General features: G+C 38.2%; 1 protein-coding gene across 1 annotated transcript in view; it reads right to left on the reverse strand.

Moving 5' to 3' along the window:
- The window catches only part of LOC126263238 (synaptic vesicle glycoprotein 2B-like), a 340497-nt gene that overhangs the window by 190313 nt on the left and 131647 nt on the right, over positions 1-18537 (reverse strand). Inside the window, exon 3 of the mRNA XM_049960322.1 lies at positions 12643-12804. Within this exon, the coding sequence (XP_049816279.1) occupies positions 12643-12804 (162 nt within the window). The remainder of the gene's footprint in view (positions 1-12642; positions 12805-18537) is intronic.

The raw sequence follows: 18537 nt of genomic DNA on the forward strand, positions 1-18537 counted from the left end.
AACCTAACTAAACTAAGGACGTCACACACATCCATGCCCGAAGCAGGATTCGAACCTGTGACCGTAGCGGTCGTGCGGTTCCAGACTATACTGTTTGGTACCATAATATTATTACATTACATAAAACTTCATTTGAAATGTTCCAGAACACAACTTGAAGCCATTTCAGAAAGTTACACAATGTATTCACAAAATATACTGTTTGATACCATAATATTATTACATTACATAAAACTTAATTTGAAATGTTCCAGAACACAGCTTGAAGCCATTTCAGAAAGTTACACAATGTATTCACAAAATATTTATCTGTAAAAACTTCTTCAAGTTCGTTTTTTATTATTTCTTTGTTCTATTTTTTTCCCTGGGGCCACAGCCACGGTGAATTTTTTGAAAGATGGTGCTGTCATTTGACTGTAATAATTTTTATTTTATTGTTATATGATCCAAATTTTTACCTTTGACCATTTTCAAGTACAAAAACTTATTTATATGTCTGATGTATCTTGACACATTAACAAGTTTTTGTACTTGAAAATAGCCTAAGGCTAATATCTGAATCATACAACAATAAAATAAAAATTATTATAGTCAAATGGCAGCAGCATCATTAAAAAACCTGTCCAGTATTTCACAGAGATTCAGTAAAAATGCAGTATCAAAAAAACTCTGTAATTAAAAAGTACATTATCTATTTTGAGATTAATAGTTTGTAAAATATATTTCGTTGATTCTTGTATTAAAGGCATACTTCTAGCAAATTTCAGATTATGTTAAAATCACTAGCTTTCATAATATCAGATCTTATATCAATACTTTTGTAAAATTGCAACTTTTGATTATAATTTAAAATTTTTCAGTGTTTTAATAATGGATTGTAATATGGTAATTGTTGTATGTTACTTATAGTCCAACAGTTGCACTGGCCAATTTAGTCTGAGGTGTTAGATGATGTTATGCTAAGTGAATTTATGTTAATCATTAACAGTTGACTTCATCTCTTTTTCATAAATTGGAACTAATAAATAGAAGACTGTGATTAACACTTGTCTGGTTATTCTCAAACAATTTCAGGATCCAAGGAGTATATTTTCAAAATTCAGCCCCGTTGCACAATATCATCGATGTTTTTGACCCTCTGTGATTTTTACTGGTGAGTGACTTATTGTAATACATAGCACATAATATGCAGCTGGGCCAGTCAGTGCAAGAGCTCCAATCACTGCAAATTAAACTCAAAATGTAATGTCTGGTCAGGTGAGGTGAAGTAACAGAAACCGAGAACAAACACAGTACTTACACTGACCAGCACTGGGCAGTTGCATGGTAGGAATTCCAACCACTATTGTGTGGAGGACCACATTGGAAGTCTGGAAGGACACTGTGGCACAAGCACCAGCAGTGTATAAGCAAGTAAACTAATTCTGTCAGTGATGATACAGAAAATCTGGACTGACTGCTGTGAGTGCTTACAATACTTCGTTTAAGGACATAATAGAATATAAATGAGCTGTGGTATGCCGATAGACTAAATAGCTCTCAAGCATGTGACAGTATGTGATGTTTTTAGGCATCAAGGCAATGGTTCTTGGTAAAATGAATGAACAGGGGATTAAAAAAATGACAACAGTGGTAAAAATTAATGTTAATGTAGACCATGCTAAGTACAAGGGTGGTTTAAAAATTTCTTGGAACAGAATATAAAAAAGTACTTACATCACTGAAACTTCTTTTATTTTTCAATGTAATCTCCTTGTAGGTAAATACATGTGGTCCAACGATGTTCCAGTGCCTTGGTCCCATCTCAAAAATGAGTTTCCTCCAGGCCTGCAAAATATTTGTCAACTCTGGCTACCAATTCTTCATCTGTAGTGAGTCTTCATCCACCAAGAAAAGTTTTCAGTTTTGGGAAGAGATGGAAGTCTGATGGAGCCATATCAGGTGAATAAGGTTGGTGTGGCAACAATTTATACCTTAGTTCATGTAATTTTGCGATGGCAGCCGCACATGTGTGCGGGCGCACATTGTCTTGATGGAAGATAACTTTCTTCCTTGCTAAACGTGGCCTTTTTTTCACATATCTTTGTTCCAGTTTGTCCAGGATGTTAGCATAGTATTCTCCAGTAATTATTTGCCCAGTGGGGAGATAATCTACAAACAGAATCCTCTTCGCATCCCAAAACACTAATGCCATGACCTTTCCCACCGAAGAAATTGTCTTTGCTTTCTTTGGTGGCGGATAATCAGTATGTTTCCACTGATTTGACTGTTGTTTTATCTCTGGGGTATAGTAGTGCACCCAAGTTTCATCTGTGGTCACAAACCAGCACAAAAAATCTAGTTTGTTTCTCCTAAAACGGGCCAAACATTGTTCCGATATGTCCATTCTAATGCATTTTGATCCAATGCGTTTTGTCAAGAGTCATGGCACCCATCTTGCAGATAATCTTTTCACTTCTAATTCTTCAGTTGAAATGTGATATTCCCTTTCAGATAACATCTGGCAAGTGTGAGCATTTCATGCACTTTCAATCAGCGATCCTCCATGACCATTTTATGCACTTTTGCAATGATTTCTGGAATGGTGACACATCTTGGCCAACTACTGCAAGGATCATCATCTAAGCTCTCCAGACCAAATTTAAATTCATTTGTCCACTTGGCAACAGTTGAATATGAAGGAGCAGTGTCCCCCAGTGTATTCTGGTAATCGGCATGAATGTCCTTTGCTTTCATATCTTTCTTTGCAAATTATTTAATCACTGCTCTAATCAAAATTTTCCATCTTTGCAAATCACAAAGTGGGAACAACAACAGAGCCACGTCACCACCACAGCTCTCTTCCAAGAGCACTGATATGGCACATATTTACAGGCAACTCGTTGCGCTAGCACTGACCTCTCATGGTGATTCCAAGAACTTTTCAAACCACCCTCATAAACCGTCACATGTATGATACATTATGGGCTAGACTGACAAAAAGTGTCATATATTGTCAATTGCTTGAGAGTTATTTAGCCTGTCACCACACCACAGCTTATTCATATTCTATTACATCCTTAAATGATGTATTGTAAACACTCACACCCAGTCGGTCCAGAGTTTTATATCATCACTGATGGCAACAGTTTACTTACTTATACACCTCTGGCACCTGCAACACACCACACTCCCAGACCTCTGGCATAGCCCTCCAAACAGTAGTAGTTGATATTCCTACCATGCAGCTGCCCAGCAAAGGACAGTGTGAGTAATATGTTTTTTCTCAGCTTCTGTTTACTTCGTCCCACCCACCCATATGTTATATTTTTAGTTCAGTTAGATTATTGGGGGCCTCCTGCATGTTACGGTATCATACACCCGAAGAGGGGATTTTAAAATCCTGAACTAATTTTGGTTTGAATAAATATTAGTAAAACTGAAGCAAATCTCTCTAAATTAATTGTCATTCCTCTCAGTTGTGGATGTCCTGCATGCCAGTTTCAGCTACAAGAGTAGCGTATGTTGTTGTTGTTGTTGTGGTCTTCAGTCCTGAGACTGGTTTGATGCAGCTCTCCATGCTACTCTATCCTGTGCAAGCTTCTTCATCTCCCAGTACCTACTGCAGCCTACATCCTTCTGAATCTGCTTAGTGTATTCATCTCTTGGTCTCCCTCTACGATTCTTACCCTCCACACTGCTCTCCAGTACTAAATTGGTGATCCCTTGATGCCTCAGAACATGTCCTACCAACCGATCCCTTCTTCTAGTCAAGTTGTGCAACAAACTCCTCTTCTCCCCAATTTTATTCAATACCTCCTCATTAGTTATGTGATCTACCCATCTAATCTTCAGCATTCTTCTGTAGCACCACATTTTGAAAGCTTCTATTCTCTTCTCGTCCAAACTATTTATCGCCCATGTTTCACTTCCATACATGGCTACACTCCATACAAATACTTTCAGAAACAACTTCCTGACATTTAAATCAATACTCGATATTAACAAATTTCTCTTCTTCAGAAACGCTTTCCTTGCCATTGCCAGTCTACATTTTATATCCTCTCTACATCGACCATCATCAGTTATTTTGCTCCCCAAATGGCAAAACTCCTTTACTACTTTAAGTGTCTCATTTCCTAATCTAATTCCCTCAGCATCACCCGACTTAATTCAACTACATTCCATTATCCTCGTTTTGCTTTTGTTGATGTTCTTCTTATACCCTCCTTTCAAGACACTGGCCATTCCATTCAACTGCTCTTGCAAGTCCTTTGCTGTCTCTGACAGAATTACAATGTCATTGGCGAACCTCAAACTTTTTATTTCTTCTCCATGGATTTTAATACCTACTCCGAACTTTTCTTTCGTTTCCTTTACTGCTTGCTCAATATACAGATTGAATAACATTGGGGAGAGGCTACAACCCTGTCTCACTCCCTTCCCAACCACTGCTTCCCTTTCATGTCCCTCAACTCTTATAACTGCCATCTGCTTTCTGTACAAATTGTAAATAGTCTTTTGCTCCCTGTATTTTACCCCTGCCACCTTCAGAATTTGAAAGAGAGTATTAAAGTCAACATTGTAAAAAGCTTTCTCTAAGTCTACAAATGCTAAAAATGTAGGTTTGCCTTTCCTTAATCTTTCTTCTAAGATAAGTCGTAGGGTCAGTATTGTCTCACGTGTTCCAACATTTCTACGGAAGCCAAACTGATCTTTCCCGAGGTCGGCTTCTACCAGTTTTTCCATTCGTCTGTAAAGAATTCACATTAGTATTTTGCAGCTGTGACTTATTAAACTGATAGTTCAGTAATTTTCACATCTGTCAACACCTGCTTTCTTTGGGATTGGAATTATTATATTCTTCTTGAAGTATGAGGGAATTTCGCCTGTCTCATACATCTTGCTCACCAGATGGTAGAGTTTTGTCATGACTGGCTCTCTCAAGGCTATCAGTAGTTCTAATGGACTGTTGTCTACTCCCGGAGCCTTGTTTCGACTCAGGTCTTTCAGTGCTCTGTCAAACTCTTCACGCAGTATCGTATCTCCCATTTCATCTTCATCTGCATCCTCTTCCACTTCCATGATATTGACCTCAAGAACATCGCTCCTGTATAGACCCTCTATATACTCCTTCCACCTTTCTCCTTTCCCTTCTTTGCTTAGAACTGGGTTTCCATCTGAGTTCTTGATATTCATACAAGTGGTTCTCTTTTCTCTAACGGTCTCTTTAATTTTCCTGTAGGCAGTATCTATCTTACCCCTCATGAGATAAGCCTCTACATCATTACATTTGTCCTCTAGCCATCCCTGCTTAGCCATTTTGCACTTCCTGTCAATCTAATTTTTAGACGTTTGTATTCCTTTTTGTCTACTTCATTTACTGCATTTTTGTATTTTCTCCTTTCATCAATTAAATTCAGTATCTCTTCTGTTAACCATGGATTTCTACTAGCCCTCGTCTTTTTACCTACTTGATCCTCTGCTGCCTTCACTATTTCATCCCTCAAAGCTACCCATTCTTCTTCTACTGTATTTCTTTCCCCCATTCCTGTCAATTTTTTCCTTATGCTCTCCCTGAAACTCTGTACAATCTCTGGTTTTTTTCAGTTTATCCAGTAGTGTATATTCCCTTGTTTTGTCTTGCAAGTTGCTTTTTTAATTTTTAATATCCGGTGACCACTAAAATTTGCCAATTTTACATCATGTAGTGCCAGTTGTTATATTTCGTTGTAGGGATATTCCTAAATGTACCTTGAAAAGAGGTTTGTGATTGTAATCTGCATAATGTGAATTACTTGCAGTGAGTATGCTTATGTAAGTAGCAATTGCTGCAGCATGGTGACTAAAATCAAATTAAAAATCCACATGTTTAGGTTTCAGTTCTCAGTCAGTCACGGGACTTTTTTCTATCACATGTCCCTTCTCTCGCCAATGGCAAAAATGTGTATATGTCAAAAATGTTGAAGACCACTGATGAATTCTTCTCGGGTTATCAGCCGAGTGGTGGCGTCGTCTTGCCACAACGTTTCAAAGAGTTTCGTACCCATCATCCTCTGGTGAAGTGGGTACGAAACTCATTGAAACGTTGTGACACAACAGTCGGCTGATAACTTCAGAACAATTCATCAGTGGAGTACACTGAGAAAGACTGCAATCACATATAATGTTGAAGACCAAGTTAAATCTGAAAGTGATGCTACCATCATCCATTCTCACAGACTGAGATGTTGTTTGATTCTGACATACTTTTTCTCTCCATTCCTAGTGAACATTTGCAGGCAATGGTTATATTACTTGGAATGTCCAAAAAATTGGGAACAATACTTTTAAAAGACAATTAATGTAAGATAAGTAAGTTATTACAGAAACATACAGATACAATTTGTAGTGACTGTTTTTTCTCTAGTAGTTTATTGTTTGGCTTTTTATAGGTGTTGCAAATAGCAGGTCTATGTTACATGCCTCACAGTAAATAATGTGCTACACAAAAGCATACCATTCACTAAGAAGGAATTTCTCTACAGTGAGAAAATCTTTCATCGGCACTGTATTAAGATTTTCTTCCATGAGGAGTAGATTGCTAAAAAATAATGTCTGAATAACTGAATGAATCAGTGACATTATGTCAATGAAATAGCTGTTTATATTTCAGGATATAACTTTCAGTCAGAATATAACTTTCAGTCATTCATACACTTTGTTTTGTACACCCCATTACATGGTAGGATTTTACAGGGTTTAATGAGTTGCTATATGATTTATACAAGAGACATAGCTTGAGATACAACCTCTGTCAACGTTCATCAACTACTAATAATCTTCTGTACTATATTTGTCTTTTAAAAGGCTATAAGTGATTATAATACAATTAGCAAAAAAGCTGCTGCTAGGAAAAAACTACTGTTTCCTCAATTATACCAAGTTGCTGCTATTTATTTACTACTGTCTGCTTAATAATCATCATAAGATACTACTGACCTATGTATTGGAAAAATAGAATCCTACTTACAATCAGTATTTTTATATATCAGTCTGCCAACTGAGATTTTCAATCTTTACAGCAAGATAATCACATTCTGTTGTAGAAGTAGTTGCTAGTTATATATTTTCATACTTTCTTCTGAATCAACAGGGCTTCTCAGTTTCACACTTTATGAATACAGACAGTTTGTTAAAGACCTTTACAAAAAAATGTTACACTGGCTCAGAAAAAGATCACAGCACCAAAAATTATTGATGTAGAGTAATGAAATATCAAGTATACATTTGTCTAGGTAATACATTTAAGTGATTAACATTGCAACATCACAGGTTAATGTAGGCACAAGATAAGCCATTGTAGATGTGAAACACTGGTGCATTAATAACTACCGGTAGTGTAACTGCCAGAATGTTGCAGGCAAGCATGCAAACATGCATACTATGTGTTGTACAGGTGGCATTGTCAGTTTGTGTGACCAAGTTCCATGCCATTTGCACTTGTTCGATCAATAAAGGAACCGTTAATACTGTTTGTAGATGATGCTGGAGTAGTTGTATGATGATGACCCATATTTGCTCAGTTGGAGATACATCTGGTGACTAAACAAGCCTAGGCAACATGTTGACACTCTGTAGAGTATGTTGGGTTACAAAAGCAGTATTTGGGTGAATGTTATGCAGCTGGAAAACACCTGCTGGAACACTGTTCATGACTGGCAGCACAGCAGGTCAAATCACCACACTGATGTACAGATTTGCAGTCATGGTGCATGGGATAACCATGAGAGTACTCCTGCTGTCATACGAAATCACAACCCAGACCATAACTCCAGGTGTACGTTCAGTGTGTCTAGCATGCGGACAGGTTGGCTGCAGCCCCTCAACTGGCCTCCTTCTAACCAACATACGGCCATTACTGGCATTGTGGCAGAACCATCTTTCACCGGAAAACACAACAGACCTCCACCCTACCCTCTAATGAGCTCTCACTTGGCACTACTAAGGTCAAATATGGGGGTGCTTTGGGGTCAGTAGAATGCATACAACAGGGAGTCTGGCTCTGAGCTGCCCTTGACGTAACCAATGTATAACAGTTTGTTGTGTCACTGTGGACCCAATTGCTGTTCAAATTGCTGCTGCACATGCAGTACATTGCACTAGAGCCACACACCAAACGCAATTGTCTTCCATCTTGGTAATACCATTTGAGTATCCAGTGCTTGGTCTTCTTGCAACCATACATTCTTATGATTATTGCTGCCAGCAATCATGTACAGTGGTACATTCCTACCAAGTCTTTCAGCAATAATGTGGAAGGAGCATCCAGTTCTTGCAGTCCTCTTACACGGCATCATTCAAACTCAGTAAGGTGTTGACAGTGGCGTCTTTGTCACGTTAAGGGCATTCTTGACTAACACCAACTCACCACATCCAATCTCAAAGATAATTTATGCTCACAACTGTTACAGCTTGATTAAAGACAAACCTGATTTGCATCCTCACAGTGGTGCTACTAACAGTACTCTTATGTGACTGGTGCAAAACTGTGACAGACATCATCTTCCATATGTAGAAATATGCCTACCTACTTTCATTTATATTGCACAACTCCTTCTTGGATTTTTTTCTGTCAGTGTATAATCCAGCTCTAAACCATAAATAAGTCAACATGGACATTATTTTTGTGATTTTCACTGTGAATGTAATAATAATAATAATACTTTATTCAACATCAAAAGATTCATTGCACATGTATAGAAACAGGTTACAATTCTTGATGTATTGTGCAATAACACATTCTTCTGAATACATCATTCATTTACAAAATGATTAAATTACAAATAAAATGGTTTGCTTAACACTATTTACATATTTTTTGAAGCACTTCTTAATCTGCATGTAAGTATGGTATTCTTCTAATCTGTAAAATGGATTTGCTAACAGGAATTTCTTTAGCTGAAATTTAAGCTTCATTGTGAGTAGGGTCATAATTTTACTGGGCAGTGTATTGGATAACTTTAAACATGCGTATTGTGGACCCTCTTCATAGAGTGCTGTTCTGTGGCTGCTGATGCAAAAATGTTATTGATTTCTGCTATTTACTGATACAAAAATGGAGCAAATGTTGGGCTGCAGTCTTTTAACAAGTAATATGGCTTTTAGAAGGTATATGTTTCCTAGGGTTAGTATACCAGTTTTTGGAGGCAAGCCACGGCATGATTCCTTATATTTTGCTCCACAGATGATTCTTGTAGCAATAGCGTAGTTAGATTTGCTTTGGTTGTTGCTCCCCAAATTTCTCTTCCGTAATTCAGGTTAGAGGGAAACAGAGCGTGGATGCAGTCTTTAGGACAACAGTGTGTTTGAGGAACTTGCTAATCATGTTAATTGCATATATATTCTTAGACAACTTAATGCTGGTTTGTCAACATGTTTGTCTCATTTTAGATAGATTTGAATTGTTAAACTGAGGAATTTTACACTAAACTCTTTTTTTAGTAATTCATTGCCTATGTATAGTTTAATTTCATCATTAAAACTACTGTTGTTAAACTCCATGATGTAAATTTTACTACTACTTACATTTAAGTAGCTTTCATTAAAGTACTGAACAATTTCATTTGTCACATTATTACAGTGGGTCTCTAATTCGTTAAATGATTCCTTTTGATGCATAATGGATGTATAATCTGCATACATAACTATTTTGGAACTCTGAGTGCAGTGTCTTATGTCATTTACATAAATCAAAAACAGAAGAGGACCCAGTACTGAGCCCTGGGGCACTTCATATTTTATATAAGTGATTTTCAATTTATGAACACCACTTATAGTTTTAAGCAGTGCAAACTGTTTTCAGTTGCTCATGTAAGATTTTATTTGGTCATGAGCAATGCCACTGATGCCAATGTTCCATATCTTTCTCTAATAGGACTGTGGCATTCACACAGCCAAAGCTTTCTCAAGGACAACATGTTGCTTGTTCTCAATGCCATTTATTATCTCTTCAATTAACTTAGCTGCTGCTGTGCTAGTTGATTTACATTTTAAGAATCCACCTTGATTTTCAAACATTAGGTTGTGCATCTGGAGGAAGTTAATAATTCTGCTGTGTATGACTTTTTCAACTTTTTTGGAAAAGATAGAAAGTATTGAAATTGGTCAGTAGTTTTGAATTTTGAGTTTGCCCCTTTCTTAAAGATTGGTGTTACCTGAGCTATTTTTAGACTGTCTGGGAAGTTGCATGATGCTATTATATTCTTTACTGTTGCAGACAGAGGTATAGAGACATTTTGTCTACACACTAATACTGAGGCCATCATGCCCTGCAGAACTGGAAGATTTTAGAGAGACAATGATGTTAATTATTACTTTGCAATTTTTGGGGGCTAGATATATGCTATGCTCATATAGATAGCTTTTAAAATTATGCTGTGTGTTAATATGTTTGTCATTGATAGCTTCCCCTACTGACAAAAAATATTCAGTGAATATACTGGCAGTTTCAAGTTGATATTTTACCACCATTCCATTGTAGTCAATAATGAAGTCCACACAGGATTTGTCTCTGCTGGTTTTAAAACTCTTTATCACTCTCCAGACACCAGCAGTAACACTGTGTGAAGCCTGAAGCTTGTTTGCTATGTAGTTGCTTCTGGTCTGTATTAATAAAATTCTTATAGTACCCTTGACAAGTCTTGAAGGCCTTCTTTAGTTTTAGATTTTGTCTATTATTCAACATTGCACTATGGAATAATTTTAATTTTTCCCTTGCTTCAATGACATAATTATTTATCCACATATTTTTGTCTTTTGTTTATATTTTTAGTTTGTTTAACTTTTGCAGCTACAACTGGGCATGTGGCATCAAAACATTAGTAGATGTCAGCAGCAAAGCTATTATAGCAAAAGCTTTCATTCTCAAACCATGGTATGTTTATTAAAGTCATCATAATACAGAATTCTTTTGTTTACATATAGGGACAAAGGGCATCTCATTTGCTTCCAATTGAAGCTGTACTGCTTGGTGATCAGAGATGGCTAGTTTTAGAACATATATACTGTAAAAAAGCTTGGTCATGTTTGTCATTATATTATCCAGACATGTTTTGCTGATGCCAGTCTCTCTAGTTGGCTCATGGATAAGTGGGGACAGATTGAATTCATCGAGTAGGAGATGTAACTTTTTGGTGTTTGCATCATTGGTTAATAAGTCTATACTTATATCCCCTGTTATTATAGTATTTACAAGGCCATTTAACCCAGAAAATGTACTGTCTATGTATATCAGCAAGTCAGATAGGTTTTTGAAAAGTGTTTCCATAAATGCCCCAGCTGGCCTATGCACACCGATCATTGCACTGAGCAAGGTGGCACAGTGGTTAGCACACTGGACTCAATTTTGGGAGAATGACAGTTCAAACCCATCTCCAGCCATCTTGATTTAGATTTTCTGTGATTTCCCTAAATCACTTCAGGCAAATGCCAGGATGGTTTCTTCGAAAGGGTACGGCTGACTTCCTTCCCCATCTTTTCGTAATCCGATGAGACCGATGACTTTGCTGTCTGGTCCCTTCCTCCAAATCAACCAACCAATAATTGCTATATTTTATCTACCCCATTTTAGATTTATTGCAGCAAATTCTGTGATTCCTTCTACGCAGAATGTACTTTTGTCAATACCACTGAAATTACTTGCTTTAACAGTGAAGACTGCTTCGCCACCCTCAGACTTGTTTTTGCTACTCAAGACAGAACAAAATTTCATGGACAGTGGTTGACTAATGCTAATTAAGTATCTGGTGTACCAATGTTCAGTTATGACTAAAATATCAGGTTTATCATGACATGTAATAATATCCAGAACATTGTGCTTGCCTTTAAGACTACTGAAATTCTGGTGTATGACATTAAGTCTGAGTTTCTCCTGGTGGACTATACAGGATGATTTAGGGCTACCAAATGGTCCAGCAGGCTTTACAAGTTTCCCTGGCTTGTCTTCATTGGCTGTTTGTTTGGCAGATTCTGATTTGGTTGGTTGTGCCATTCCATGGCAATGCATTATTTAAACTGCTTTGTGGGGAATTTCTTCTAATTTCCTTGACAATTAATTTTCTGACAGTCTTTCTGCCTCTTATTTAAGTGCATACTGCATTGTGTGCAGGTCTCTTTCTAGATTTCTGACATTTACCAGGGACACATTGTGAAATTTATCACATATTGTTTTAAGCCATCATTTGTCTTTTGCACTTCCAAGTCCACTATTGATAGTTCCATTAGATTGTGTCTCTGTGGAATATTAATGACAATTACTTAAGTATTAATCAACTTACCTAATGCCACTTTCATGTGCATAATAGTGTCATTTGCTTGACTTTTTGTTGCATCATTTGTACCTCCCATGATTAAGACACAATCATTTGATGAAAAACTCTCACTATTTTGCACAGTGTAAATCATGGACCCCAAAAAAGTTCTCCCTTCAAATTTTGCAGTCACTTTTTCAACATATCAAATTCAAAACACTTCAGATGATACACAGTCTCTGTTTATATTTATCATTAGTCATTAAAACAAGCAAGTCTTTTTTAAGCTTTGCACATACAGACAGTTGATTCAGTATAATGCATAGATACTAATTTTTGCTTCATTTTTGGAGGTTATTAACAAGGTGCATACCTGCAAATGTGATAGAATTAAGCAACCCCTTGTCAGATGGCTGCATTTGTAGGTCACACTGTGCTGCTGGCAGCAGATATGACATTGAAGATGAACTGAACTGATGTGAAAGTGAGCACACAAGGGATGTAAAAAGTATCAGGTAGTTGTACCATCCAAAACCTAGAAAAGAAGATACAGAGATATGAAATGTATATCAATGTTATTAAATTTATATTCTTCTATAATAGATAAATCAGGTAAAAACAAAATGCAGAAACATGTATACCATAAACGTTTTCTCTTCCTTGCATACTGGTATAGTCCAGAAAAGGTTACTTAACTTAGTTCCAAGTGATAAAAATTTTCTAAAAAAACTCTGTATAGTGTCTGAAATTAATAATTCATATAATAAAATAAAATCTAAATCAGTAACAGTTAGCTGGGAAATCGTTGAAATAATAGACTTTGTTATTCAATAATCACTTCCTGGCAAAAGACAGGGAGATTGGTGTGAATGGTTTAAGGGATAAAGCAGGATACAACATGCACATGCAAGAAGCAATACCAATGAAAGCCACACACAGCCAATTCACAATTACTACATGCTCTGCAAGAGATGAAGAATTTAGTTTCTTTCCTTAAATAAAGAACTTTCAAAAAATTCATAATGTTGCAAGTAAATTACTAAAATCCTGTTCTTCAGATAAATACAACAGTCTCAGTTACAAATGAACCTCATCACTATAACACTATATTTCCAGACAGACTGATATTTGCTTGACATATGCTGTTGTCAGATCATTTTGCAAGAAAGGTGGTAGGACAGATCTTAACAACTACTGACCAGACTCACTGATTACCACTTCCTTGAAGATTATGTACACAAGGACACTAACACATCTATCATTAAGTAAGGGGCATTTTGAAATAAAAATAAAACAGGTAGAATTTTCTCAGAAATTTTATTTTTACATAGAGGCCTATATTTTACTGTGCTTCTCTATGTAATTACTACCAATGTTAAGGCTCTTATCGTATTTTGCAACCAGCTTTGAATACCATCCTCATAGAAATATGCCACCTGAGCATAGCTTTCAATAATTTTAATGTTCTGTCGCATAAACCACACTTTTTGACACCTGAGGCAACTCACCACTTAATTTCAAAATCATAAAGCATCTGTTCTCTCACTTTTTCATCAACTTTATGCATCAAATAATCAGTAATGACTGAAGGTCATCCATTTAATTCCTCATTGTGCATGTTTGTATGACCATCTAGAAGCTTTCAACCATGTCCATATCAGTTCATTGCTCATAAGTGTTAATCAGTGTGGTTTATGCAACTGTTACAGAACTTTTAAATCAAAGAAAGCTATGCTCAAGCAGCAGATTTCTATCAGGGCAGTATTCAAAGCTGGCTGTACAATATGAAAGGAGCCTTAATATTGGTGGAAATTGTGTGGAGAAGATTAAACAACAGTCTTTCATGTAAAAATAAAATTGCTAAGAACAGTCCACTTGTTTTATTTTTATTTCAGTATGGTACTTAAGTGAAAAACAACCTCACACTTAGGAAGTCTCAGTTTGGATATTGAAAGGGTCTCACCATAGAACAGGTCATTATTTAATTTACAAACCAGACTACATAAAATCTTAACAACAGATTAATGCCAGCTACTATTCTCTGTCACTTAACAAAACCATCTAACTGTGCAATTAACAGTATTCAATAGTAACTCAAATATTATAGTCCAGGGAGCTTGCTGGTAACTGGTTTTCATCCTGTTTAACTAAAAGGATGCAGAGTGTAACAGGAAGTGTACAAATCAAAACAGCAGCCTCAGAATGAGGAGCAATAACTACTGCTGTACTACAGGAATCAATATTGGACCATTCTTGTTATGAATTAATGATTTTCAAACCCACACCTCATCACCCAAATTAAAAGCCTGACATTTCAACACATGGAAGAAAATTCCAAACACCATCTCCACAAATTATCCAGCCTGCTGACATCCTACTTCGGCTTTGGAGCACCACTATCCAACCCCCATCCTACGCACAGTGTTCCTCCTCTTCAACCCCTCATAGCACCCAGACCCTTTCAACCTATCACATCATCCAAAAATCCCTTCCAACAGTCCACAAAATCAAGAACAATCCCAGATCACTGTCGTTAACTTCTCCATCAAAATCCTCAGCCACACAGAAGTTTCAGTCCCATCCAAAGGCCTCACATTCAGCCCTACTCCCAGGATTAGCCAAGTTGGACTTGTGAAAGACCTACTGCCCTTCTCCCACTCCCTTCAATAGAAACACTTCTTTGCCACCAACCCCTCCAACCAAAGCCAATACAACCCCAACATTGAACCTTGCCCTTCCCAATTCATACCACCATCCAACTGTAACACTCCCACCTAAAAATTCCCTAGTCACCTTCCAGGAATTCCTAACTTCAAATCTGGCCTTGCCATTCTTCCCCAGGTTCCTCCCTAAGAACAACAACGTTTCAACAGAAGAAAGGACTGCACTTTGCAAAGTAAAAACAGATCCTGACCTCATCATTCTCATGGCAGGCGAAGATCCCACCACTGTTGTGATGAACCAGAGTGACTACCTGGCAGAGGACCTCTGCCAGTTGTCCAACACCTCCTCCTACAGGCCCTGCCACAGTGATCCCACCCCAGAAGTCCAACACAACTTCCAGTCCCTGCTGAAATCCTTAGGTCCTTCCCAGAATCTCTCCCTTGAATCCAACTCCCTACTCACCCTAACAGCAGCCCACACACCCATCTTCTACATGGTCTCCAAAATCTACAAAACTAACAATCCTGCACACCCCATAGTGGCTGGTTACAGTGCCCCCATCAAAAGAATCTCAGCCCTTGTTGATCAACATCTCAAATCAATTGTCTAGAACCTAGCCTCCCACATTAAAGTACCAACCACTTCCTGCACTGGCTCTCCACTACACCCACACCCCTATCTCCTGGATCTCTACTCATCACTGTTGATACAATCTCCCTATACACCAATGTCGCTCATGCCCCTGGCCTTGAACACTACCTATCCCAACACCCTGCATATTCCAAACCCACCACTTCATTCCTCATACACCTACCCAACTACATCCTAACCCATAACTACTTCATCTTCAAAGGGAAGGTATAAAAACAAGTTTGTGCCACAGCTATGGGCACCTGCTTGGCATCCCCCTATGCCAACCTCTTCCTAGCTTCCTAAAACCCCAAACCCCTGGTCTCGTTCAGGTTTATTAGTGACATATTAATAATATGGACCAAGGCCAGGATACCTTATCCTCATTCCTCTACAACCTCAACTCCTTCTCTCCCATCCACTTCACCTTGTCCTCCTCCACCCATCACGTCTCCTTCCTAGGTGTTAATCTCCTCCTCTCAGGTGGCTCCATCCTCTCCTCGGTCTACATCAAACCCACATTCTACCCAAGGTACCTCCAACCCCTCGCAGAGTGGTGTCCCACTTCCCATGCAACCTCCACAACATCCTAGTCCATCCCTATACCACTCCCACCCCCAATACCCTGCCACAGGGATCTTAACCCTGTGGAAGACCCAGATGCAAGACCTGTACGATCCATTCCCTTAGCACCACCTATCCCAGTCCTGTCACAAGCCTATCCTACCCCATGAGAAGCCAGGTCACTGTAAAATCAGCCATCTTATATACCAGCTCTGCTGAAAGCACTCCACAGTGTTTCACATTGGTATGACAATCTACCAACTGTCCATTAGTATGAATTGTAACCACCAAACTGTGACCAAAAGCAAGATGCATCCCCCCAAACCCTCCCTGCCTCCCGCCTCTCTCCATCTGTCAGACCAGTACACTCACCATGGGCCAAGAAAGAGCTGGCAGTCGACTGAGCACAATGTAGAGAGACAGATGTGTGCATGTGGGTGAGTACAAGTGTGTGTTGGTGTGTGTGCTTTCCATACAAGCTTAAAAAAAAGGAAGTTAATTCTGAAAGGTAGCACTTTTGCCTTTCAGTGAGTCACCTCCTTCATTCCTAAATAATTCGTAATTCTCAACCAGAGCTTTCCGTACATTACAATTTGCTATTACACAATGAACAAGCAGAAAGAGTTCTCTGCACTGATCATGTAAGTATTATAATAAATCTCAATGGAGGGACTTATTATTTGAAATGTAAATAAAATTTTCTTGAAAATTAATAAGTAGTTCTCTGCAAATGGAATGTCACTGAACTTAGGCTACAGAATTCTATACTGAACAAGTCCAGGTCAAACCATCAGAAATAACTGACAAGATCAAATCAATAAATGAAACAGTTTTTACTAAATTCTTAGGTTTTTGTATTGACAGGAACCTGAACTGGAAAACTCACATCACAAATTTTATACATTTAACTTTTGCATTATGCATGATATCAGATTTTGGAGATGAAAATGTCAAAAAAGGACTTACTTATGAAATCATATTCTGGGGTAGCTTGTCACTAAGGAAGAAAGTGGTTTTTACATAAAATTTCATTTTACACAAAATTACACTGAGGTGACAAAAGTCAAGGGATAGCAATATTCAGATATACAGATAGTGTTAGTATCACATACACAAGGTAAAAAAAGGGCAGTGCACTGGTGGAGTTGTCATTTGTTATCAGGTTATTCATGTGAAAAGGTTTCGGATATGATTATGGCTGCTCAATGGAAATTAACAGACCTTGAATGCAGAACTGCAGTCAGATCTTGACACATGGGAAATTCCGTTTCAGAAATCATTAGAGAATTCAATATTCCAAGGCCCACAGTGTCAAGAGTTTGCTGAGAATACCAAATTTCAGGTATTACCTCTCACCACGGACAACGCAGTGGCCGACAGGCTTCAATTAATGGCCAAGAGCAGTGGCTTTTGCATACAGTTGTCACTCCTAACAGACAAGTAACACCTCATGAAATTTATTTATTTATTTATTGTCCTCTGAATACTGTGCATGAAATGCACATGGTGATGCACAAACATACATTTGATGTTGGACATTATGATAATTTGCTGGCATGAAGTAATATGCCAAAAGTTTACACAAACATGAGTTTACATACCTATTTTCTGGGAAGTAATGAACACACAAATTTATGAACACACAAATTACATACTCAGTTTCACATATGTACTTTAGTGCTGTATTCCTCTCACACATATACACAACAGTACCTGGTTGGATATTCTTTCTGCACTTAATTTGCTTAGTAGCAGATGATGTAGATGCAAGATTTTTGCACATACTTGCATTAATGTTTTACTCTTTACAAAATTCTTTGCTGCAATTTCTTTCATGTTTCTTTCTATCCATGTGGAACAGAAATTCACTTGCACTGTAGAAACAATGATCAAGTAGGAATGATTTAATTTTTTATTAAATATAGTCAGGGACTTACTTTTTTTTTTCTGATGGCAGGCTGTTGTACACTCCTGGAAATGGAAAAAAGAACACAATGACACCGGTGTGTCAGACCCACCATACTTGCTCCGGACACTGCGAGAGGGCTGTACAAGCAATGATCACACGCACGGCACAGTGGACACACCAGGAACCGCGGTGTTGGCCGTCGAATGGCGCTAGCTGCGCACCATTTGTGCACCGCCGCCGTCAGTGTCAGCCAGTTTGCCGTGGCATACGGAGCTCCATCGCAGTCTTTAACACTGGTAGCATGCCGCGACAGCGTGGACGTGAACCGTATGTGCAGTTGACGGACTTTGAGCGAGGGTGTATAGTGGGCATGCGGGAGGCCGGGTGGACGTACCGCCGAATTGCTCAACACGTGGGGCGTGAGGTCTCCACAGTACATCGATGTTGTCGCCAGTGGTCGGCGGAAGGTGCACGTGCCCGTCGACCTGGGACCGGACCGCA

Source organism: Schistocerca nitens, chromosome 6, assembly GCF_023898315.1.
Source record: "Schistocerca nitens isolate TAMUIC-IGC-003100 chromosome 6, iqSchNite1.1, whole genome shotgun sequence".
Taxonomy (NCBI): Eukaryota; Metazoa; Arthropoda; class Insecta; order Orthoptera; family Acrididae; genus Schistocerca; species Schistocerca nitens.